Here is a 24111-nt window from a genome sequence, read left to right as displayed (position 1 = left end):
GCTTGTTGTTGGAAGCAGCAGTGCCTCAGGGGGAGGGCATGCGTACTGAAGTGTCTCTGGTCAGACTACTGCGTCTCATTAATATTAATCAAATGTCGCACAGTGTTTCGATTGGCTGCCATTCCTCAGTTTCCAGGACAACTTAGAAAACATTATCAATTACTTTAGTTGAATGACAGCGGTTACCGAGTGCTACGTGAGTTCTTTTTTAACGTGATAAACTGTTGACTTAAATTTTATTTTCACTAACAATCGGCGAGGCAATAGAAGTTGAACAGACTGTACCCGATTTGTGGGATATACATATATAACTAATTTACCCGGTTAGTTTACTTGCAAACCTATCTATCGGTGTCCTTGAAGACATTATAGACACAGGTCCCTAACGTTACTTGCGTTACCAGGTTACTGGTAAGCTTCTGTATTTCGTGAGCAAGTGCGATATAAACGTTTCTCACGGTTTGTAGTGCTATGGAGGCAACAGCAGTCGAATCCAAACAACTTAATTCTCTTTCGGATGAGTCAAATTCAGTTGCAGAGGGCAACAGCACAGAAGCTATTACAAATGAAAATCCTGAGGAGACAAATATGGCTGATGTGGAGCCAAGTGACAGTGCCGATGTTCCCAGTGAAGGCTCTGGCACTGTGGATAACACGGATATTGCTGAGGAAGGGGCGGTACCATTACCCCCAAGTGCAGACGAGACAGGTGGCAGCCGGGTCAGTTCAGGGTCCACCATTGTACCAAAAGAAGAAACAGAGATAGAAAATGCGACAGACGAGCCTGTAGAGGAGGAAACAGCTATAACATTAGCTGATGCCAAGCCACCATCCAGCCAGATAATTGAAGGGGAGGAGGAGCAGGAATTCAAACCGACAACCAGAGAGCCCATGCCAGATACAGGGAAGACTGAACCAGAGGAAGAGGAAGAAGGAAGGAAGGAGGAATCGTCAGGAGGAGTCCAGCCTGGTGGCTCAGAGAAGGAGAGCGACCTCGCAGATGAGGGGGCAGAGGAGACTGAAAACAGAGGCCAGTGCATTGACTATGAGACCTACAAGAAGGAGCTCGACCAGCTGCAGAGCGAGAGGGAAAGGCTCGTCCACCTCAACGGCCAGCTGCAGATGAAGCTGGTGGAGTACTTCCGCAAGAAGACCGGGGAGGACGCAAGCCCCAAGACAGAGGAGGCGGAAGCTGACCACGAGCAGCGCTACCTCAAGTACATGGCCAGCATGGAGGCGCTGTCATGGGAGCACAAGCGGAGCTCAGGGCGCCATCGGTGGCAGATGGAGGAGCTCCGGAAGGAGATGGAGGAGAAAGTGGACCAGGCGGACAGCGAGTGGAGGGCCTTCACGGGCCTCAAGAAGGACGCGGCGGTGGCGGCCCTGGGCCAGCGGGTGGGGAGACAGGCCGCGCTGGCCGAGGTGGAGCAGATCCAGGCCAGCGAGCAGCGCAAGGAGAATGAGCTGATCCAGGTGCGGACGGAGAACATCAAGCTGAGGAACGCGATGCAGCGGACGGAGGCTCAGCTGGCGGCCAGCGCGGACCTGACGGGCAGCCTGCACCTCATCGACTTCGAGCAGCTGAAGATCGAGAACCAGACCTACGAGGAGAAGATCGAGGAGCGCAACGAGGAGCTGGTGAAGCTCCGGCGCAAGGTGGGGCGGAGCGTGCAGACCCTCACCCACGTCACCGCCAAGCTCCAGCTCCTGCAGGTGGAGAACCAGGCCCAGAAGAAGCAGCGGGCCGAGGTGGACGTGGTGGTAAACGGCATGCGGGACCTGCTGACCCGGACCAAGCAGGTGCGGGACGGGATCCGCGCCGACACCCTTCAGCTACGCCAGCGCTGCGGCCTGCTGGGCAACGAGACGCTCCTCAAGGACTTTGAGGAGAAGGTGGGCAGCTCCGAGACCATGGAGGAGAGACTGGTGGCACTGAAGCGCAGGCACGCAGACCTGAACCTCAAATGCTCCAAGGTGAAGAAGAAGCTAGAGCAAGCCAAGCAAATGACTGGGAACCCACTCACCCTCTCAATGTAATGCAAGCAGGCATAGACACAGGAGACTAAGGCACCATTTTACAATGAGTGACTAATGGCAACATAAAGGTGATGTGTATATATAAATATATGTATGTGTGTGTGTGTGTGTATAATTACTCTTATTTTTATGGTTAGTATTTGACTTTATGCACCTGGATATGTTATCCGAGGACAGAAAAGGAATTCTGTGATTGTGACCCATCCTTTCATGATGCGTGACATAGAAACAAGAGTTCTATCGATTACCAATAATATTGATGGTTTTCAGGTGTATGTTGCTGTGATTAGCTGGCTATGCCAAATTATGACCTGTTCATTAATATCTCAAATTTCAATAAAAATCTTCAAAAAAATATGATATTTGCGATTATGATGATGATATGCAGATAACTGGACTGTTCAAATGAGCGTTCACATTAGATTCAGAATTTCATTTAACATGATGCATGAATCATTTCAGTTTTACAGCAAAAGACATTCTCCTTCCATTTCTCAACAGTAGATGGTGATGTTGCACCATGACCACTATTTTTCAGTCAAGAGCGATAGTAGTGACCGCAGTAAGTTTATTATTACATTTATCCAGCAGATATTTTTTTATCCAGAGTGACTTCACAACATCTCACAAGCTGAAAAAGTGGAGCCAGACTGGGGACCGGGTTGATAATGGCGGGGAGCTGGGGAGGGGTAATAATGGAGCAAGTACATCACCTGTCGCGTACAGTACACCTGCTCCTCTTAACTGTGCTGTCTGGTTGACAGTCCACCTTCTCCACAACCACGCATTTGCTAAATAATATCCCCAAAAATGGTGGTGCTTTGGGTAGCACTGTCGCCTCACAGCAAGATGGTCCCAGCCTGGGCCTTTTTGTGTGGAGTTTCCATGTTTTCTCCATGTCCACATGGGTTTCCAATGAAATGCAGGTGGGCTTACTGGAGACTCTAAATTGCCCATAGGTGTGAGTGAATGGTGAGTGTGCTATATATATATATATATGTTTGATTTCAATCCAGGTCTAGGTATTTAAATGCTTGTTTTCTCTTTGAAATATAGATTGGATCTCAAAAAGGAAAGGGAAACTGCAGTCATAGATTATCAATGAGATGTGGGTTCCTGTCACCATTAAAAAAGTGTCAAAACAGGAAATTCACCAAATGGACACAGAGACAAAAACACATGAACACCAAATATATTCTACACCAATATAAAAAAATACAAAATGGTCTTTCCAACAGATATTCAATATAATGTTCATCAACCTAATAGACCTCAAAATTTAAATTAGTATAGTACCATTTAACTGGTGTGGAACAGGCACTGTGTGACAGTTTTGCCTTTAAAAATATTGTCAAAATACTTTAAATTAGACCAGACTTTGTACATCCTTATGAATCATCTACCGCTACAATTTAACAATGATGTAATATAGCTCAGTAATATCCCTATTCAAAAACTCCAAAAAGGTTGCAGAAGTGTTTGAACATCTGATGTAAGGTGTGGCGTTGGATGTGTGCTAATATCACACATAGACAGGCTTTTACAGTTTTTATGAATAGGTGAATGGTACATCTGGCCAAAAAAAATTTCTCTGGGTTGACATTTTTCTGCAAGAAACCCTAGAAAGGAGCATATAAGCAATGGCTCAATGTGCAGGAATTAATGGTGTGAACTGGACAGTCACTGGCTGCTACAACACCTGCATCTATAGCTGTGATTAACAGCAACGCTTAAACTATTTATCAGTGATAGTAGAGCGAGAAAAGCCTTTTAATTTGAAGGAAGGAAGTTGACAATTAACATCGCCGGGTTCATAAATCCTCTTTTTACTATCATTATATATTTTCACATAAAGCATCTCTGCTGCTATATGCTATATGTGTCCTTGATAAAACGGTTGACTGCAGGCGTCCTGGTGCTCACACAGATGTGTTGTTGATGCCTTTCCAAGGTGGCACTGCAAAAGAAACAAATAGAAAGGTCAAGAGCTGGTCACTATAATGTACGGCATCGGTCTGAAAGTCTACCTTCACAGCGCATCTATGCAGTCTGACTTAACCGGTTTGGGCAATGTCGTAGCCAAGGAGTGCTTTTTAGGGTTGATAATGAAGACCATTACTACAAAATACAGACAAGCTGACTCCATAATTTAAGAATAATTGTACTTTTTCAACAAAAGAAAGTGAAGATGAATAATGTGTCATTCATTATCGTTTTTAAAAAAGAGGAGAGGGGTCAGATGAAGAGGGATTGTGGGACGTGGAGCTCACATGATCTCTACGTTGTTGCACTGTGGACTGGGGAAGAAGATGCGCAGGCTTCTGATCGGAGCCGAGACAGGGATCTCCCTCCCCTGGACGCACCTGCAGCGCTGAACCACACCTGTCCGAGAACAAGGAGTAGAGGAGAGCCTGAGGTTGATGAGGAGGCCGGCGATGACCATGTACTCCCCTTCTGCCGCCATCTAACTGTGTGGTTTTACCTTATTTTCTTTGCTAGTTCATGTGCTTATCAGGGCAACGTGCAGTCCAATGCAAAATGTTTTTGCAATGAGACGTGCTATGCGCTGTACCCAAATCGCTAGTGGCTCTGTGTTCTAGTGGTTACTTATAACCCAGGAGTTCATTCAAGGACCACAAGTTTTCAGCATTTGCCAGCCAAAACCCTCAGAAAAGCCCTCACAGTAAAACATAAAGGGCCAGGTTTATGTACATAAAATTTGCAGCGCAAATTATGGTCCTGATGAAGGCATGTCATTGCAATCTGTGTGAAATTAGCACCTTATTTACTAAGGCTACAGCTAATGGCACAGTCATGTGAAAAATTATGTGAAGCAGAGCTGAAAAGGTGCAAAAAAACCTCCTGTTTAGTGCATTGAATATCTTAATTAAATGTGCGGAAATTGATGTATCTTCCTGTACTGTTTGTAGAGCATATCCAGCACTGCAGACAGTGCAGGACAAAATTTGCACTGTGATATTCCAGCTGTGATGGCAATTTTCGATTGAATTAATCTAGATGTGAGATAGTGTAAAGTTACAATAAGCATGACTACTGCCGAGATGAAATGGGAACATTGTGTGGGAGGTTCTAGGCCATCTTTTATTTCCCCCAGTAGAGTAACTATTATTATTATGGCTGGGTATCAGTCACAGGCACTTGTTACAGTTGTGCATGTTATTTCTTTTTTTTGTTGCCATTTTTCTCCCATTTTCTCCTCAATTTTAGTTGTTATACCAATTCTCCATGTGTATCACATTCCTGGCCGATGCGCTATGCTCTGTTGGTCTGGGGAGGGTGTAGACTACCACACCAATACATTTGGAGTCGCCAGCTGCTTCTTTTCACCTGACAGGGAAATAGTTTTACTGGGAGAGCGTAATGCGCACAGAGGTTCACGCTATCTCCTCCAGATCCCCTCCCTGCTGAACAGGCGCCTCGACCAACCAGTAGGAGTCGCCTCACCAGCTTCCCACCCGCGAACACTTGTTCGTAGGAACGTCTGACCAAGCTGCCGGGGATTGAACCCTGGTCTCTGCGGTGGTAGGCAAGTGCTTATACCTCTACACTACCCAGACGGCCGTGCATGTTATCTCAATAATTTCCCACGATGGATATAGGCACAATATCTATTGGTTAAGTTAACAAATTAATGTTTTTTTTTGTGATTTCAGTTTAATTTTCCTTGATTTTTAACAACTTTGCCATGACTGCATCGGGACTTTAGCCAACAGTTTCTGTGACAAACCCCCAGCCTTAATTAATGTTTGGCTGCAAAAATGCATTAATAATTATTAATATTAATAATACAATTTCATGTATAATCAATATGGAATTTGGAGTGGAAAAAAAAAACATTCTTAATCTGATACAAAAAATAACTTAAACCTCAAAAGGACCAGAAACCAGAAAACATAGGGAACACAGTGTTCACCTTCTTTGTACTTTTTAAATCAATAAAAACTAAATTGAAGGAGCTAAAATGTTTGCTTTCCTGTTCTGTTGAAGGTTGTTTCAGAAGCCATCACATATTGAGGCTGCCATGGTGTAGGCATATAAGGGTCAAACAGGAACTCACCAAAAGACCTGTGTTAGCAGGGTAAGACAGGAAAAGAAAATAAACATGCAGGAAAAGAGTGTTAGAGGATGTCTCATGTTTCTCAGTTTAATAGTTTGCATTTCAAAAGAACAGATCTAAAACACCAGAATAAGCATGTCATGTCATATCATGTGTGTCTTGGGGGGGCATGATAAATTTCATATTACAATTATTTTATATACAATTTATATACAAATATATAATATTTATTTAAAAATATCGCATATTTTTAAGCATAATATTCTAATGACAAGCAATATAACCTAATAAACCAGTTACATGCTATTTGTAATTATTTATTAATATGGATATAGATATAGGTAGACATAAATAAATCAATAACGTCAGGTTATAATAAATAAATAAATAAATAATGAGAGTACAATAAATAAATAAATGTATGAATATTTAAGTGCATTTGTGGTTAAGATTATGACTATTATTATTCTGAAATCATGTACAGTAGATACTAAATAAAAAAATTAAAAAATACTTGCATTTGTGTTGCCTTGACATTCCTGCAGGAAAAATAAAATAAAATCAGCATACCTTTTATACTAGAAGAATGTTTTGATATTTAATGTACACTCATACTCGACACCTGACTAAAATATTTGTTATCTCAAAGTATAAACCTGAATATGTAAAATGCTTTAATCACCGTTTTGTCAGCTTCTCATACTGTATACTGAAGATAAATAAATCAGTAACTTTCATGTATACACATATGTAAGTAGCACAGAATCTGGAAAATGCTTTTGTTTCAAGCATTTAGTTCATTAGTATTCTCTTAATGTGTCTGATAGTGAAAAATTATTCGAAAGCAATATGAACAAATGAAATAAAATAAAATCCTGGCACAAGATCTTTCTTAACAGGCTTCATCTTAATAACTAAAATCATCTTCATCATCAAAATATTCAAAAAATCCACTGTCATTTATATGTATTATTTATATTTATCATTTACAGTAAACACGGCACTCTTCCATTCTACTATTTCTATCTCGAATTTTGGATAAATGTAACACTCACGCCATCAGGTTTATATACTTCTCCTTATATTCAGGAGCAACGGCCATGCATATATCCGGGACATTCAACTTCAGAGCAAAGCTTCAGGAGGTATGAAGACACAGCATGAATGCAAAGTAGAGGTGAAGAGCCCTCAGACACAGTATTGTTTATGTGCTCTTAATTCCCATCATTGAGACATATACTTGCATCATTTTCCAGCCCTGTGTATGATGCTAACACTAAAAAGTAGTGATATACATCTGCGGTAATGATGCCAGTGGCTGTGGCCGACAGCCCCACAAGGCACTGCACAAACAGCTCTAGCATCACCCAGGGAAGAGAGAGTTTCAGTTGACCAGGATTATAAAGTTTCATCACTCACACCGCACATACACACACACATAAAATCAGGCATTCCAGATCTTGGAGAAAAAATAGGGGGGGGGGGGCATAAAAAATGTATAATTTAAAATTTGGTGGTGCAAAGTAATGCATCAGTTGTTTTAAATATGTGTATCTACATTAATGTATGTATATGTCCCTATCAAATACATGGCAAGTAAAAAACTCTTAAATCAGTTTATGAATCAATAATAATAAATCATTATTTAAGAAGTGGCGAGGGAAGCTAAATGCATTCAGTTAGGATAATCATAAACTCAATGGGGTGGTGAAGAGACTGACTATAATGAAAGCCTACAGACAGAGCACAAGCCAACCTTTCAATCAAACCTGATTTGATAAAACGCTTGGGAAATATAAGCAAAACACCACACACCACAGTTCATAGCAGCACAGCGGATGTATGGCATATTTGCTATGACTGGAAAGTAACGGCAATGGTGCAACATACGGCAAATAAAAAAAAAATTCAAAGAGTGAGAAGAGAGCAAACTGCATTGCATCAGACAGAATAACTTTTATACCACTAGTAAGGTATGCTAAATGAGATCAGCTGAGAGTAGGCGGAAAAGATCAGTCCTTTAAAATACTTTTTCTTTTTAAAGAAACATGAGTCAAAACTGTCTAGAGCCCTTCCTGGCCAGCTCATTCCTATAATGGCTATAATCCCTACTACTACAGAAGTCTTCAGAACCAGACTGGGCCCAACCGCCAAAAGACCATACCAATGTGTGGAACCTTTATGAGAGAGTGGACAGGGACAGGACACACTACAGGAGAATAGAGGAGATGGACATTGAACTCACAAGATAAAGAAGGATTTGCAGCTTGGATTGGGAGCTCTGATCTGCATGCTGCTCATGTAGTCGATGCGGTAATAAATGAGAGGTGTTTGTGTCTTAGGACAGGCACAGGCACCTGGTGCTACAACTGCATGGAAGAAGAAGCACACAGTCACTGTTTCTATCATACAATAATTGTAGCATTATACCATGTATGTAAGAACATCAATGATCATTTTTTGAGCATTTACTGAACAAAACAAATACCAAATATTACAATTATGAAAAATACATTTTTTAGATTTTATATATGTGTGTGTGTGTGTGTTTCATACATAGGTTGTCCATGTCAGGGCACCATAATTTTTGAGACAAATTAATGTTGTAAATCGAAGCTGTTGTGTTTAGTACTTTGTTGCATATCCTTTGCATGCAATGACTGCTGAAAGTCTGTGAGCCATAGACATCACCAAGTGCTGAGTATCTTCCCTGGTCATGGTCTACCAGACCTGTGCTGTTGTCTTCTGCTCATGCTTGTTTTGGGGGCTAGTTGCCTTAAGTTTTTTCTTCAGCATATGAAACGCATGATCAATAAGATTCAGATCGAGTGCATGACCCAGTCAAGAATGGCTTTGAAACACTTGCTCTACGATGAAATGCTGTCAAATAGTAAGTTTGGAGGCATTTTCTTGAACTGGACCAGATGCTTCTGTACACTTCAGAATTCATTCTGTGGCTGCTATCAGCAGTTACATCATCACTGAAGACAAATGAGCCAGTACCTGTGATAGCCATACAAGGCCAAAACATAACAGCCCCACTACCATGTTTCATAGATTAAGGGGGTGCTTTGGATCTTGGGCAGTTTACTTTTGGCCTCCACTCTTTGCTCTTGCTATCACTCCGATACAAGTGAATCTTGATCTCATTTGTCCACAAGACCTTTTCCTGGAAATCTCTAAGCACTTTTGGGTAGGCTACTTGGGTAGGCTACTAGAGAGCCTTTTCTCTGTTTCTCCTGTTTCACTAGAGAAGGCAATACATGTAATGTAACATATATATTGCTATGTAATATGTAATATATGTTGTCTATGTGATAGAATTGTATAATTGTATCCCCTATGGAATATATTGTCTCTATTGCACTTTCATGTAACACTTGCATTTTGATCTTCTAGCACTTTCGTGTTGCACTTGTTTTTTTATCTTGATGTTGTAGCTAGCTCTTGATCATATCTCTTGTAATCATGCCTGCACTTCTAGTTTATGATTTTCTGTACCTTTACTGATTTAGCCAATAGTTTCTGTGTGAAAGAGACTTGAGGTTCATGGATTGTGCAGTTCTCATGATTATTCATAAACAGCAGAATATTGATAAAGACAACTTTGGTGAATAGATTGACTCACAGTTTTTAATTTATTCACAAATAAATTTGTCCGAAGGCGCAAACGCATACCCAATTAGTCAGTTTTTGAGTATCAGTTTTGAACCCTGCTATTAAAGAGAATGGAGTGGTCATTTGATTGGCTGCAATGTAAGTGAACACAGCTGCACCACACCTACTGATAATATATTAATCATAATCCAGCCCATTTTCAACCTGCGCCATGTGCTTTGAGCTGTGCGCTCCGCACCTCTAAAATACCAACATTCAATAGTCACAGCATGTGCCCATACACTGCGCCACTGACTGCGTACATGCACCCTGTGACATTGATTCTGGAAGACATAGCCCCAAAGTCCTACCTCTTTTGTCAGTTTTGACTGTTTGAGTAATACACCGTGACTGGGAGGTTGGTGGTAGACTGGTCGATGGTTGGCCGGCTTGTGATGGGCTCATAAATGTTTGGCTGGTAGGTGCTTGGCGGGTCACAGGCTTCTCATCAGATGGGGAACTCGTGACTGGCTCTATTTTTAGACAGTACTGGCCATATGATGGCATTTCCATATCTGCAGGAAAATGTCATTTGTGAATGAATAGCTACTGTACATGTTCTTTTATAAAAGATATGACCACAACAAATATATATATAATGGTCTACAGTACACTTTAAACATCAAGAATGGTTGTATATGCAATGCTTATATGAACCATCTATTTTATTACATTTCTTACATAAACACATTCACTATTTTTTTAAGGATTTGACTGTACTGTGGGGCAGTACAATACAATTTGAGACTGCATCCCATTTGTTTTTTTATAACATACCACAAGGATATGGTTGTCAATCAATAGACTTTCTTGCAACAGCATACAATTTTGAATCAATAGTTTAATTAAAGCAGTATTTTAACCACTACTTGTCATATTCTCATTATCTTTAAAATAACATTCACTTTTATTTCTTATTAGCATGGTTACTAAAAACAAATGTAACAGAAATTGTATCTACAAAATTGTTATTTTGAAACTTACACTTAACTATATGCACATTAGCACCCGAGACAGGCCGCTATATATCTATGTTGTGGCATGATAAGTTTAGTTTCGCCCTGCATACGGCACCATTGCCAAGCTTGACTTTTGGCAAGGGAGGAAACACTGCTACCGAGCTCAAGATACCTGATGGATATTTTTGCTATATGACATATAAAAAATAAAAATAAAAAAAGGTCTTAAAAATCTTACTTTGTTCTGTTGAAGGAAACCACAGAAATGCCACACACAGAACCTCGATAGCAACCGCCAGGAAAGATGCCATCTCTGCTCACACCCTAAACGCAGGTCAGAGCTGGAGTCATGCTGGAGTGCCTTTGTGGCTTTACTGAATGCAGGCACCCAAATACCCCAGGAAGTTAGGTGTGGTTTCTTACGTGCAAGACATGTGATTTTATAGCTGAAACCAATGTAATTTTGCAGTCAGAAATGAGTTTTTGCCTTCCTGTTTTCAGGTACATAATTGGGATTTGGAACCCCCTAGTGTTTTACCAAGATAACTGCAAGCGGGAAAAATCGATACAGAGCCAAGAGCCTCAAGGTCACCGGAATGCACTTGGACAATCAAAACGCTGAGTGCGAATGCATGCATGTGTGCATAGGATGTTCAATTTTGGCTTGGTTTCCATCAGGTTATTTTACATTTACATTACGTTCTGTTAGTCTGTTATCAATAAGGATTTACAATGAAAGAGACACAAGTGCATCCATTATACAAGTGTGTTAAAGGAATACAGTCTGAAAATGTTACAAATCACTGCACGTAAATAAAAATACTATTAATGTGTGCCATTATCGTTATTAGTAGGATTTATTTTATGATGGGAAAAGTCACTTTAATTCTATATAATCACCTTTAGTATCACACTTCCTTAGTCTATGGAAAATGCCAAATGTGATCCCTGAATGCAATATGTGACAGGGCACTTAGAATGCAAGGTGAACATTAGTCAATATAAATGGAATCAAAATGAATGAACAGCCAGTGGTGTTTCATGTTCACCAGAAAAAAATAAATTACAGAATGGTAGTACTATTGATCTCATATGTTAGATGTTAGTGGTCATCACCAAGAAAATACTTAATCTAAAAAATACAATGAATTTTGGACCTTGTTAAAAGGAGTTAATAAATGGCAATATTAAGGCTCCAAGATGAGAATAAATGTTGACCATATGTTGTGCAATAGATGCACAGGGTAATTGAGTTCCCACATAGGCAGCACAATTTTGTATGTACAGAGCTTTATTTAATAAAACAGTATGTACACTTCAAGTGAGATATAGTTCCAGTTTTTTCCCCAAATTCTCCAAAATGAACTAAAGTAAGTCCCTTGGAAATGTGGTAGTCACATCCTAAAATGCAAGACAAAAATATTAAATTCCAGAAAACAAAAAACAAACAAAAATCATATTTAAAAGTTAGCAGAATTTCATAATTTCACAGACATGTTTCAATTTTCTCTCTGGTTACAGCCATACACACACACACACACATCTAAAAAGGAATACAGTTTATTTTGAGAAGATAATATAATTATTTTCCAGGTTGTATATCTGCAGGTTTGATGGGAAAGGTCCTCGTATGAGTCCTCTGAAAAGCTAAAATTGACCCCAGTAACATGTAGAGTGTAACTATCTGCCTGTGACATGGCTAGCCTTAACACACACACACACACACACACACACAAACACGAACACACACAACACAAACACACAAAATTCAAGGATTCATCAATTTAAAAATAGTATTGGTAACATGGAGAAAATGTCTACACGATACATGATGAAAAGCCAACAAAACAAAAAAGAACCAAAGCAACAAACGCAAATACACAAAAAGCATGTCAGAATGTGAGTGTCTACACTAAAATTTAAAATGATCAGTACACTGGAATGGATGATATATGATTGGACAAACAGTGCTATGGGAACGAAAAGGTATTGGCTGTACAGACACCTCTGGACTGCCAAGTGACCAGAATGCAAGAGCTCTGATTGAACAGAGACACTTACAGATTGTAACCGGATTGCAGGAGATGTGGATGAATAGAGATGTCTCTTGATTGTCAGGTGACAGTCAGCAATGCATTGCATTATGGTTTCCAAAAGCTGGGTGGTCTATGAAAGTTGAGTATTCTATTCAACTGGGTTTAAATTTATCCAGCAGAACTTCTACCCATACACTAATTATTTACTTAACCACTATTGGACTAAAAACATTGGTCTCTGAAAACCTGCTAACCCAGAAAAATTGATTTACCTTTGGGGTACTGGTATGCTCCTTCCACATTAATAGACTCATGTTTAAAAATCAACAATGGGTTAAAGTTCCAAATCATTTCCTGTGCCTTGCTTAAAGTATTGACAATTCTGAAATGCGATTCAGTTCACGAGCATAAAAACAATGCTTTCAAAAAAAATTAAAACGCAAGTTATTGTCCACAGACATCTAAAGCGGTTTCTAACCCCAGGTTTGAGGACTTAGAATTTCTTCATGAAGCGATCACAACACTCAAAACATAAAGCAATGCCCTCCTTCGCAAAAAGACTCATGTGACTGCGACCAACTTGTCTCTGTGGTCCTGCCGATTCAGATCCCGAAACCCCAAAGGAGTGTAACATACAGTTGGTCTCACTGGAAACAGAGTCTCCTGAGAACCAGAAGATCACCTCAAACAAAAACACAACCAGTATGAGAGCGAGAGCGCAGAAGAAAAAAAAAACTGCACAAAACATTTTTTCCATACAGCCTTCACTGAATGGAGTGGAAAAGGAGTGTGTTAAAAGAAACTTCACAGAACATGACGAGTAAACCAGGGCAGTGCACACTGCATAGAGGGGAGGAGGAGGAGGAGAGAAGAAGAAATGAAGAAGAGACTCGTAGAGATGGGAGGACGAGCGTTTGAACCAAAACAGGTACAGCTGGATAGCTGGGCCTCGCGCTGTAAAACAGCTCACATGTTAAACGAGTGAACCGGAGATCGCTTCACTCCAAAACACCATTTTTCCAACATAAAACGGGGAGGTGAGAGGCAGCGAAGAGACAGCGGTCCGAGCTAAGGGGACATTCGTGGGGGACGTCTCTTTCAACTTTGAAAGAGCTCAATTGCGAGCTCTCACTATTCCGCAAGTGACAAAGTGAAGAGCAGGGATGCAACAACAATTTCAAACAGCCTCAGTTCACAGTCCATTCAGCTCTGCAGGCAAAAAGAAGGGCGTTCACCTGTGTCTGATTTTTAATGACTGCACTTGGAATGTCCGATTGGATGAAATGGACCATAGGTGCGAACGGCTCAGCACACAAACGGTCTCTCAGTGTCACTGGAAGTGTCCCGTCCGATTGAACAGCCTTCAGGTAGTAACGGTCCTCTCTTGGTTTCGCCGGGAACGTTCAATCCGACTAAACGACCCGTGGGCTCTGCCTCTTCAACCTCAATCATTTTCTCTAAATCCAGTCTGCCCTACCAGGCCGAAGGAACCAAAGCAATTAGCGTGAGCCGCGTTGCCCGCCTTCACAGAAAACGGCATTCAAATAAATAAAAGCACTTGATGTACGACTAAGCCACAAGCCAGTGTCCAAATTTTGGGCACCGTCAGAGAAAAACAAATAAATAATTCATCAAGGCGATCCCCTCGTCCAGCTAAAGGAATCTCGACATTCTCTCCAAAATTCTTCTATTGCACATAGGAATCAGTAGCCAAACACATTTGGTGAAGCAGCCTAAAGATCAAAGTGTTTCAGATTCAGAATATAGACTAGCCTGCAGCAACTATTTCATACAAATATACACAAAGCTCAACACATTTATACAGATGGAATAGTACACAAACACAAAAATAAGGTTATACAGACCTAAAATGTACACTTTGAGAATCAAGTAGAAATATTTAGTCGAGACGAAATACTCCTGTGCTAGTGCATAAGGGTAAAGTGAGGAAGGCATGTGGAGAGGGACAAAAAGAGCGGCAAAAGAAAAGCAACAGTTTGACAGCAAACCGCATCTAAGGACAGCATTCATAAAAAAACACAACTCTGCAAAATGAAATGTGCACAAACCAAACCAAAATAAAAACAAACGACAACCGAGAAAATAAACGACAAAAAACAAAGCAACCACTGCCAGTGTGCGGTGAAAGTACCCATCATGCCTCACGAGAGAAAAAACATGTCACTATCCTATCGCAGTGCCTTGGCCCAAACGTGCTCCTGTTCCAAACCCGATATCCGTGGCAAGAAGTTACCTTCAAACCACATGCAAACACCAACCCTTTACAACAGGAGCAACGGTAACTTTGAGAATTACATTTATCCCACTGTATGCCCTCAATTCAGTTCACAATTTCAACTAACTGACCCCCAGGATTTCGTAATTCCTTAATTACAAAAAAAAAACAAAAAACTAAACTTAATCAAAGTAAACACACAGCTGGAATGATAGCAGATTGATTGATTGACAAGAGAACTGACAAGACAACAAACATGGAAATGCCCAAAGGAGAAATAGAGTTCATTTTGGGAACTGATGTCCAGTGTCCGGTAGAAACCCTGATAAGATAATGGAAGGTGTTTACATTCGTTGACATCCGTTTGTTTCTTTGTTTGGTTTATATCAGTCTGTACCTCAAAGGGGGTGGGGGTGAGGATGGGGGGTAGGGTGCTGGGGGGAGGATGGGCAGTGTTTAAGGCTTTCCCCTCAAAGAGTTCTGCTGAAGGTTCTCGTCCAGTGTCTGGTGAGATCAGGCCACGCATAAGTCAAGACCATCCACTGCCCACGGTCCACCTCTCTGCCCCCCCCAGCAAGGCGTAGCTCATACAAATGGCTTTAACAAATATATATTTATATATACCATTACTGTGAGCATAAAGCTGTGTGTGTGCATGTCTCCTTGTCTGTCTCAGTGTGTGTGTGTGTGTCAGTCTCAGTCCAGTGTCTGTGTGTCTGTCTCAGTGTGTGTGTGTGTGTATGTGTGTGTCAGTCTCAGTCCAGGGTATGTGTGTCTGTCTCAGTGTGTGTGTGTGTGTATGTGTGTCTGTCTCAGTGTGTGTGTGTGTGTGTGTGTGTGTCAGTCTCAGTCCAGTGTCTGTGTGTCTGTCTCAGTGTGTGTGTGTTGTGTATGTGTGTGTCAGTCTCAGTCCAGGGTATGTGTCTGTGCATGAGCTTTCTGTCACTCAGTGTTTCAGGACAGGACTGCCTCGCTCCTGCTCTTTCTGCAATGCTTGCAGAACCTGGGAAGAAAAAAAAAGAAAACAGGTTAACACTACAAATTTCTTAACACATTGACTTGACCGCATCCCGGGTTCAGCTGCAGAAATCAGCCTGGCCTCTCACCTGAGCCCACTTCTTGTTCTTGCTGTGCATCTGGATGGTGGCGATGGCGGCGAAGAGCTCGTCGCCCGAGATGTCCTCGGGCAGCTTGGTGAGGAACTGCGCGTTGTGGATGAAGTCCATCTTGGTCAGGATGTCCTCGTAGAGCTTCAGGATGCCCAGCGCAGTTCGGAAGAGGAACTCGTCGCCGTCCCGGCAGAAAACGTCCCACACGCGGCACGCCAGGTCCAGGGGCAGGGATTTACTGTACAGGGTGAAGATCCTATACAACACATACATACAGAGGATTTACTGTACAGGGTGAAGATCCTATACAACACATACATACAGAGGGTTTACTGTACAGGGTGAAGATCCTATACAACACACACACACAGAGGGTTTACTGTACAGGGTGAAGATCCTATACAATGCACACATACAGAGGGTTTACTGTACAGAGTGAAGATCCTATACAACACACACATACAGAGGATTTACTGTACAGGGTGAAGATCCTATACAACACACACATACAGAGGGTTTACTGTACAGGGTGAAGATCCTATACAACACACACATACAGAGGGTTTACTGTACAGGGTGAAGATCCTATACAACACACACATACAGAGGGTTTACTGTACAGGGTGAAGATCCTATACAACACACACATACAGAGGGTTTACTGTACAGGGTGAAGATTCTATACAACACACACATACAGAGGGTTTACTGTACAGGGTGAAGATTCTATACAACACACACATACAGAGGGTTTACTGTACAGGGTGAAGATCCTATACAACACACACATACAGAGGGTTTACTGTACAGGGTGAAGATCCTATACAACACACACATACAGAGGGCTTACTGTACAGGGTGAAGATCCTATACAACACACACATACAGAGGATTTACTGTACAGGGTGAAGATCCGATACAACACACACACACACAGAGGGTTTACTGTACAGGGTGAAGATCCTATATAACACATACATACAGAGGGTTTACTGTACAGGGTGAAGATCCTATACAACACACACATACAGAGGGTTTACTGTACAGGGTGAAGATCCTATACAACACACACACACAGAGGGTTTACTGTACAGGGTGAAGATTCTATATAACACATACATACAGAGGGTTTACTGTACAGGGTGAAGATCCTATACAACACACACATACAGAGGGTTTACTGTACAGGGTGAAGATTCTATATAACACATACATACAGAGGGTTTACTGTACAGGGTGAAGATCCGATACAACACACACATACAGAGGGTTTACTGTACAGGGTGAAGATCCGATACAACACACACACACAGAGGGTTTACTGTACAGGGTGAATATCCTATACAACACACACATACAGAGGGTTTACTGTACAGGTTATCAGTAGTTGCAGAGTTGCTATTCTAAAAGGGCAGAGCGATGGGTCACACTTGTCACGACCCCTGTCGTAAGTTTGTCTACATTCTTCCACAGAAGAATACCCACAATGCAGTTCAACAAACACAGTGACGAAAGAAAGACAGAGGTGACTTACCAGTCGATTAAATAAATATCGGGACTTAGGTTGTTGCTCTTAAAATGTGCAAACAGCTTTGGTAGATTCTCTTCAAAGAACACTTCAAATGCCGCAAAGTAAGTCAACATCTGGAAAGATGGGGGAGGGTGGGAAAAAAGTGAGTTCCACCATGCAGAGACATCCACAAAAACTAAATCGCTCAGTCATCCAATCACTCCTATCATTACACAGGTGGAATACCTGGGGGTTCAGAACATAATTTACATGCTAGAGCAGAGAGACAAATCGATTTTCTCATTCTGAAATGAATCAGGCCAGCGTGCGAGGACACCGCAATGTGCAGTATAGAGTGAAGAGACTGCTCTGCTCATAAGGCTGCTTGTGTGCAGTGTGCAGTTAGCATTAGTATTAGGCAAACTATAGGTCGGGCACAGGTTATGCTGCTCCAGCTGCAGGGGGGTAACAGACTGAGTGCAGTGCTCAGAAGGCTATGTGTGTAGGGTGCTTAATATAGGGAGGTTAGGTGCAGAGCTCAGTGGGCTGTGTTGTGTATGGCAGGGAGGCCCATCTCCAGTCCTGGAGGGCCACAGCGTCTGCTGGTTTTTTCAGCACCAGTGATTCATTTTAACCATTGATTGGTTGAAGAATACACACACCTTGTTCTCTTGGCCTTAATTGGCTGCTGATGAAATTGAACCACAAATACTTGCAAACACAGTGGCCCTCCAGGAATGAAGTTGGGGACCCCTGATGTAGTGTATAGTATACAAAGTGTTTGGGCTCAGTGGGCTGTATTGTGTAGGGTACAGGGTGCAGGGTATAGAGTATTTGGGTTCAGTGGGCTGTATTGTGTAGGGTATAGGGTGCAGGGTATAGAGTATTTGGGCTCAGTGGGCTGTATTGTGTAGGGTATAGGGCACATGGTATATGGTGTTTGGGCCCAGTGGGCTGTATTGTGTAGGGTATAGGGTGCAGGGTATAGTGTGTTTGGGCTCAGTGGGCTGTATTGTGTAGGGTATAGGGCACATGGTATATGGTGTTTGGGCTCAGTGGGCTGTATAGTGCAGGGTATAGGGCGCAGGGTATATGGTGTTTGGGCTCAGTGGGCTGTATAGTGCAGGGTATAGGGCGCAGGGTATATGGTGTTTGGGCCCAGTGGGCTGTATTGTGTAGGGTATAGGGTGCAGGGTATAGTGTGTTTGGGCCTAGTGGGCTGTACTGTGTAAAGTGTGGGGTGCAGGACATAGAGAGTTTAGGTAATGTACTCACAAGGCTGTGGTCCACTCTAAAGAATGCCATCTGACAGGGTTTGTTCAGCAGGTTGGTAAAAGCAATGAAGGCATCAGCAGTGTCCAGATTCAGAATGAACACTGCGGCAATGAAGGACATGCCTTGTACCTAGACACACAGAAACACATACATACATGCCTTACTACAACTTTACATAACCGCACATGCCGCTCACACAACAGAGCCACACACACACACACATATGCACACGCACAGACATACGCCAAGGTGCCACTGTCCACTGTATCTGAACTACACCTTCCCGGAACAAAATGAAGACCGTACTTCATGCCCACAGTGACAGACATGCCCCGTGCCACTGTGTGCCATTTTTCATTGGGTCCTGCAGTGATTACAGCTCTTTACAGAACCCTCAATAGTCAGCATTACTATTACAGTGCTCTTCCTAGAATAAGTTTGTAAGCAATATTTTTTGCCTTTAATAGGAAAGTTGTGAAAATGAGAACTAATTAGAAAGTGAAGTAATAAAAAATAAAAGAAAAAAAAAACAGTCACAGGCTCTGCACACATGAATGCACTGTGGATATGGATTTCGAACACTGAACACCTCCCCACCCCGTCAGCTGACCGCAGTGTTTTCGGAATGCTGATTCACGCACTGCGCAACTCTGGGGTTATACTTCCGGTTTCAGCGGCAGCGTAAGATTAAGATTCTTCTCACTATTAGCTCTGCCCAGCCTGACGTGGGGCGTGACCCTGCAGGCAGGAGGGGCCCCGCGGCTCAGGCGCACACACAGAGGCCTGCGGTTTCCATCTCACGTTCAGGCCAGCAAAGGAAGTCAGACCGCAGATAACTAGATAACTGCTCAGCGATAACTAGGCTTCTCCGGTCGTGTGCAGCTGCAGAGCACGCCTAAACTAGCCCAGAGTCAGCACATTACACAACTTAAACACAAACGCGTACACACAGGTACACACAAACGGACAAGCACGCACACGCACACGCACACAAAACAACTTTCAAAAGTAAACAAGAAAAACGATACCATTGCAGCAAAAAATTCACATTGCCAATGAATATGCTGTCACATTACAGAAACATTTCATACTGGTTTGATTTACAAAGAGCTGGACAGTGGAAGCTTAAAAGCCATTTCACCAGCTGTAACATACACACAAGTGCTCCACAAACGCAACTTGTAAATTTCCCAGAATCCACTGGGAGGGGGCAGGGCGTGGAAGATTTAAAAAGTCAAAAAGAAAGGGCTGTTAGTGCTGTGGTGAGTCAGGCCACTTTTTGTTGGACCTTTAAAAGAGAACTACAAGTACAGAACATGTGTTGAGAGGGAAGACTAAAGAGTGGGTTTCAATAAAAAGGCATGAAATCTGTACTTACATATCCCACATCTGGCCTGTAGCAGGTGTATGCTCCCAGAATGCTGTGCAGCATGTCATGATAAGGGCCACCCTGAAGAAGCAAACAGGTTTCACATGAAGAATCAAACAAGTTTCATATGAAGAAGCGGACGTTTCATTATTTATACAGCAGTCTTTACTAAACCAGTTCAGGACACTGCATCTTGCACAGGCGTGCTACGGCACTGCCCCATGCAGGATCTGAACCTGCAACCACGAGGTAGCAAGACGAGGTCCAGAACAACCGAGCCCAGAAGACCAATTAGGAAGGCCGGTTCAAGGAAGCTCTCCATTCGAGATGTAGCCGAATGTTGGATTCTTCAAATGTTTGCTCACGAGATCTCTAATCGATTACCTGGTCCAGCACTTGAATGCTAGCTAATTAACTACAGCCTTATAATTTCTCATCGATCATCCAAGGAGATCCTGAGAAGGTCGCAGAGGTCATTAACTGACATGGCCGACCTCCCTGCTGGAATGCAAGAGCGTGAGCAGATGTCTGATGGGAAGTCCTTATTTAAACAGTGAAATGTCATACTGGGCCGTGATTGGGGGAGCAGGGAGTGCAGTCTGATCATGGGACACAGAATATTTAACTGATTTGGAATACTTGTATTAACACCTATGTTACAGTAACCCCTGCAACATCTGCAATGTTCAGTCCCCAGGCAATTCAAGAGAAGCAGATATTTTAGCAAAGTTATGAATCAACAGAGAAACAGAATTCATGTGCAACTGAAATATACATTCCATACATCTGTCCACATTTCTTTATTTGTCACATTTCTTTATTTCCTTTCCCAGCAAGGAAATAAATAGCCTGCTGAACTAGACAGCTGGCGGAGTTTCGGACAAGTCATTGTTACAGTTAACATACACTGCTCAAGTCTGGCTCAAGTGATGCACTTGTGTGATTAGCAGTGGCTGTTACGGTAAAGACAATTTGGCAAAGAGATTGCACCCTGAGTGAGAGCGTGACAGAGCTGAGGGGATGAAACTATTCCAGCAATGTCTCAATAACACTCTTCTCTCTTCTCCAGACTCGCGCACTAATGAAAAATGCAGAAGGCCAAGCGAGCATAGGAGCGCTATATAAGTGTCATATCTGCTAGCAAACAGCAGGGGGCAGTATACACCCACCCTCATGAAGTCTTTTCAAAGGTTCTTCAAAAAAAAAAGTCTCTGGATTGAATACCAATGTGACATCATAAAATAATGAATTTATCTTGCACTAAATGAGCACAATTTATCAAATAGAATCGCACAGACATGCCAAAGAAAGGAACAGTGCATGTACATCTGGACAGGCAAATGACAAGGCAAAAAGATTTATCAGTGTTCCGTATGACCTTGGTGACCTTTAAGCTCACACATACCACATATGGATCCATACCACAGCTTTCAGTTACGTACCTTTTGGAATATACAGAGATTGGGGAACGTTCTGGAAATGTCTAACTTTATCAGCTCCAGGCTAGCTTCTTTGTCCGCTAGAGACAACCCAGCATCTGTATGAGCACAGAATTACATATCAGGTCAGATTAAATGTTCTTAGAAAATAAGACTTGACTAAAATGGAATTAGCCAGAATATGACAGTGAGACCTCTTGCCAGTTTTTGGATCAATACAGATGTGATTTAAGAAAAATTAGTTATTCAGTGTTCTTTCTCATCAGTATTCTTAGATAATTATTCATAGAGTTAAGGCACCTGACTGATAATATTCATTTCCCTCTCTGAAAGTGTGAGTGACTGCAGATATCTCCGTAGTGAGCCTAATGCACACAGGAACAACTTAAACAGCATAAATTGCTCAAGGGGGAAATACTAGGTTTGATTATTTCAATATTCAGTTTGGAAGCTCCGGAACATTCCAACATCAAACGAATCAGAAGGCACATCCCGAGTTTCGAGTCAGGGGGCGGCTTAACCCGTTTGGCACCAGTGACACGCTCAGGCATGTCACGCTCGTTTCCAAGTTCATTTTATAGTTTGTGAAAAGTTTTTTTCCCATTTATTATTTTGTTAAATAAAGGACGACGGTTAGTGCAGGGTGCCGCGGGGGCTGATGGGGCGGGGAGGGGGGCGTTACCTTCGCTTTCGGTGTCGGAGGACGACGTCGGCATGGCTTTCCACTTCTCCCTGGCTCTGGACAGGCAGATACTGTAGAGCTCTGCAAAGGAACGCAGACGTGTAAATCAGCCCGTCGGGTCACGGGAGAGCTAATGCCCTTAATCCTTCTGCGGCCAATGGGCACTCTCTCCCGAATCCATCAGTCCAGGGCTGCACAACTCCGGTCCTGCAGGGTCAGTCCGCGTACTGGTTTTTGTTCCAACCAGTTACCTTATTTTTAGTTTTCTGACAGCTCTATGAACTACGTTGGTTTACTCCTGTACTTCAGCACAGTAAAATGTTTAGCATACGCTTTAGTATACGCTTGCAGCTATAGCTGCCGCTTATACAAATGTCAGCCCCATATATGATCGAGCTAATTACATAATTAAGAGCAGAAGTTGGCGTGAAATCCTGAAACGGATCAGCCCATGTTATGCACCTGTGCATTAGTCAAAACCCTTGGTCAGGTGACAGTAGCAAATGTGGGGAAGAGGGAGAAATGGTGGAGGTGAATGTGAAGGGAATGCAGAGAGAGGGAGGAGGAGTGCAGTGACACAGTAACACAGACATACGCCACAGCCCGCCTCTCCAGTGCTCGCAGCCTCTGATGCTTTATGATACGTTTGCTCGGAGGCGGGAACGTCCTTTCAGCCTTATGGTTTCACCCTGCTTTTTTTTTGTTCTTTTACGTCAGGTTTATCATCCCCCAGCGACAAGAACTGAAAAGTAACACCAACACCAACCGCTAATTACACACCTTGCGTGAAATCGACAGGAAGCTAGGTGTTTGAAGCAAACCGCACTATGCAATTATACGAAATCAGAAATTCCCACAATGAGCAATTCAGAGGTATTTATATTAGCAGAAGACGGCTGCAGAAAAAGCCAAAAAGAGAAACCTAATGATCTCCGAAGATTGTGAGGAGAGGATTGCAATCGATCGCTGAGGTTGCTCGTGTTTTGCTCGTTTCTCTGAAGAGCCCGCAGCCCACTCTTCTGACAGTTTAAGCGCAAACTGGTCTCGCCGGACAGGAAGGAGTTCACGCTTTCTCGCACAGAGCGAAGCCAGAGGCAAGTGTGAAACCACAGAGCTGCGGAGGTCCGCTACAGCAGCCTCGTACGCTAGCGCCAGAAGAGCCTTCACCGCGCGTGTAACCTCAAGACCGACACCTTCTCTCTCTCTCTCCCCACCTCCGCCTCCGCCTCTCACACTCCCGCCCACATCTCGGTCACAGCCCCCTCCCTCTTCCTCATTCCCAAACTTTAATTAAACAAGCGACTATCACCGACACGCTTCGTTAGCACGCTAGCGAACGCGCGTCCGAGTTCCCCGGTTCCTCAAACAAACATGGCACTCGCGTTGGCATAGAAATGACTCCAGTTTATCAGACTGAGTGATTGAGAGCGGTCGAGGGGGGGAGGGGGTCGAGAAAACGGGGGCTTCCCGCTCTCGTTCTGCTGTAAGTCCCTTTGAACGGCCAGCAGGTGGCGCTGCGTCCAAGAAATCGTGGTCACAGCAACGACGGCAGGTGACAAGAGTGTAAATCTGAGAGCACATGCAGGGCTTGGCGGACAGGGCAGCAGAGCTGTTTCAGAACCCCCACTGGGAAAGGTCACCGTGGGGGTGCATTATTTAGACTTAGGTCCTCATTTCCAGGTCAGCAGGGAATAGGGTTAAACCCAGAACATCCATACCAGTGG

The 24111-nt window shown here is 42.8% G+C and overlaps 2 protein-coding genes across 7 annotated transcripts in view; one reads left to right on the top strand and one right to left on the bottom strand.

Annotated features, from left to right (window-relative positions):
- Positions 1 to 94: 94 nt before the first annotated feature.
- On the top strand, positions 95 to 2394 carry cfap184 (cilia and flagella associated protein 184). The gene has a single exon (XM_064343607.1). It carries the CDS (start codon positions 472 to 474, stop codon positions 2035 to 2037), a length of 1566 nt encoding a protein of 521 aa, XP_064199677.1. The 5' UTR covers positions 95 to 471; the 3' UTR covers positions 2038 to 2394.
- Positions 2395 to 12004: 9610 nt separating this feature from the next.
- Positions 12005 to 24111, bottom strand: part of tbc1d14 (TBC1 domain family, member 14) — a 45186-nt gene continuing 33079 nt past the window's right edge. For 4 of the 6 annotated variants that reach the window (XM_064343603.1, XM_064343600.1, XM_064343604.1 and 1 more), the window contains 7 exons: positions 22388 to 22468; positions 21709 to 21803; positions 20276 to 20347; positions 18898 to 19026; positions 17647 to 17756; positions 16110 to 16368; positions 12005 to 16006 (listed from right to left, as the gene is read on the bottom strand). In XM_064343603.1, coding sequence (XP_064199673.1) covers positions 15950 to 16006; positions 16110 to 16368; positions 17647 to 17756; positions 18898 to 19026; positions 20276 to 20347; positions 21709 to 21803; positions 22388 to 22468 — 803 coding nt within the window. In that variant the 3' untranslated portion in view covers positions 12005 to 15949. The remainder of the gene's footprint in view (positions 16007 to 16109; positions 16369 to 17646; positions 17757 to 18897; positions 19027 to 20275; positions 20348 to 21708; positions 21804 to 22387; positions 22469 to 24111) is intronic. The other 2 variants (XM_064343601.1, XM_064343602.1) reach the window with 2 other exon arrangements.

The sequence above is a fragment of the Anguilla rostrata genome, chromosome 7 (assembly GCF_018555375.3).
Source record: "Anguilla rostrata isolate EN2019 chromosome 7, ASM1855537v3, whole genome shotgun sequence".
Lineage (NCBI taxonomy): Eukaryota > Metazoa > Chordata > Actinopteri > Anguilliformes > Anguillidae > Anguilla > Anguilla rostrata.
The sequence above is the reverse complement of the archived record's forward strand: the minus strand, read 5'-3'. Positions and strand labels throughout refer to the sequence as shown.

What these genes read in the sequence shown, in the direction of transcription:
- cfap184 (XM_064343607.1), top strand. Translation starts at nt 472, where the DNA reads ATGGAGGCAACAGCAGTCGAATCCAAACAACTTAATTCTCTTTCGGAT.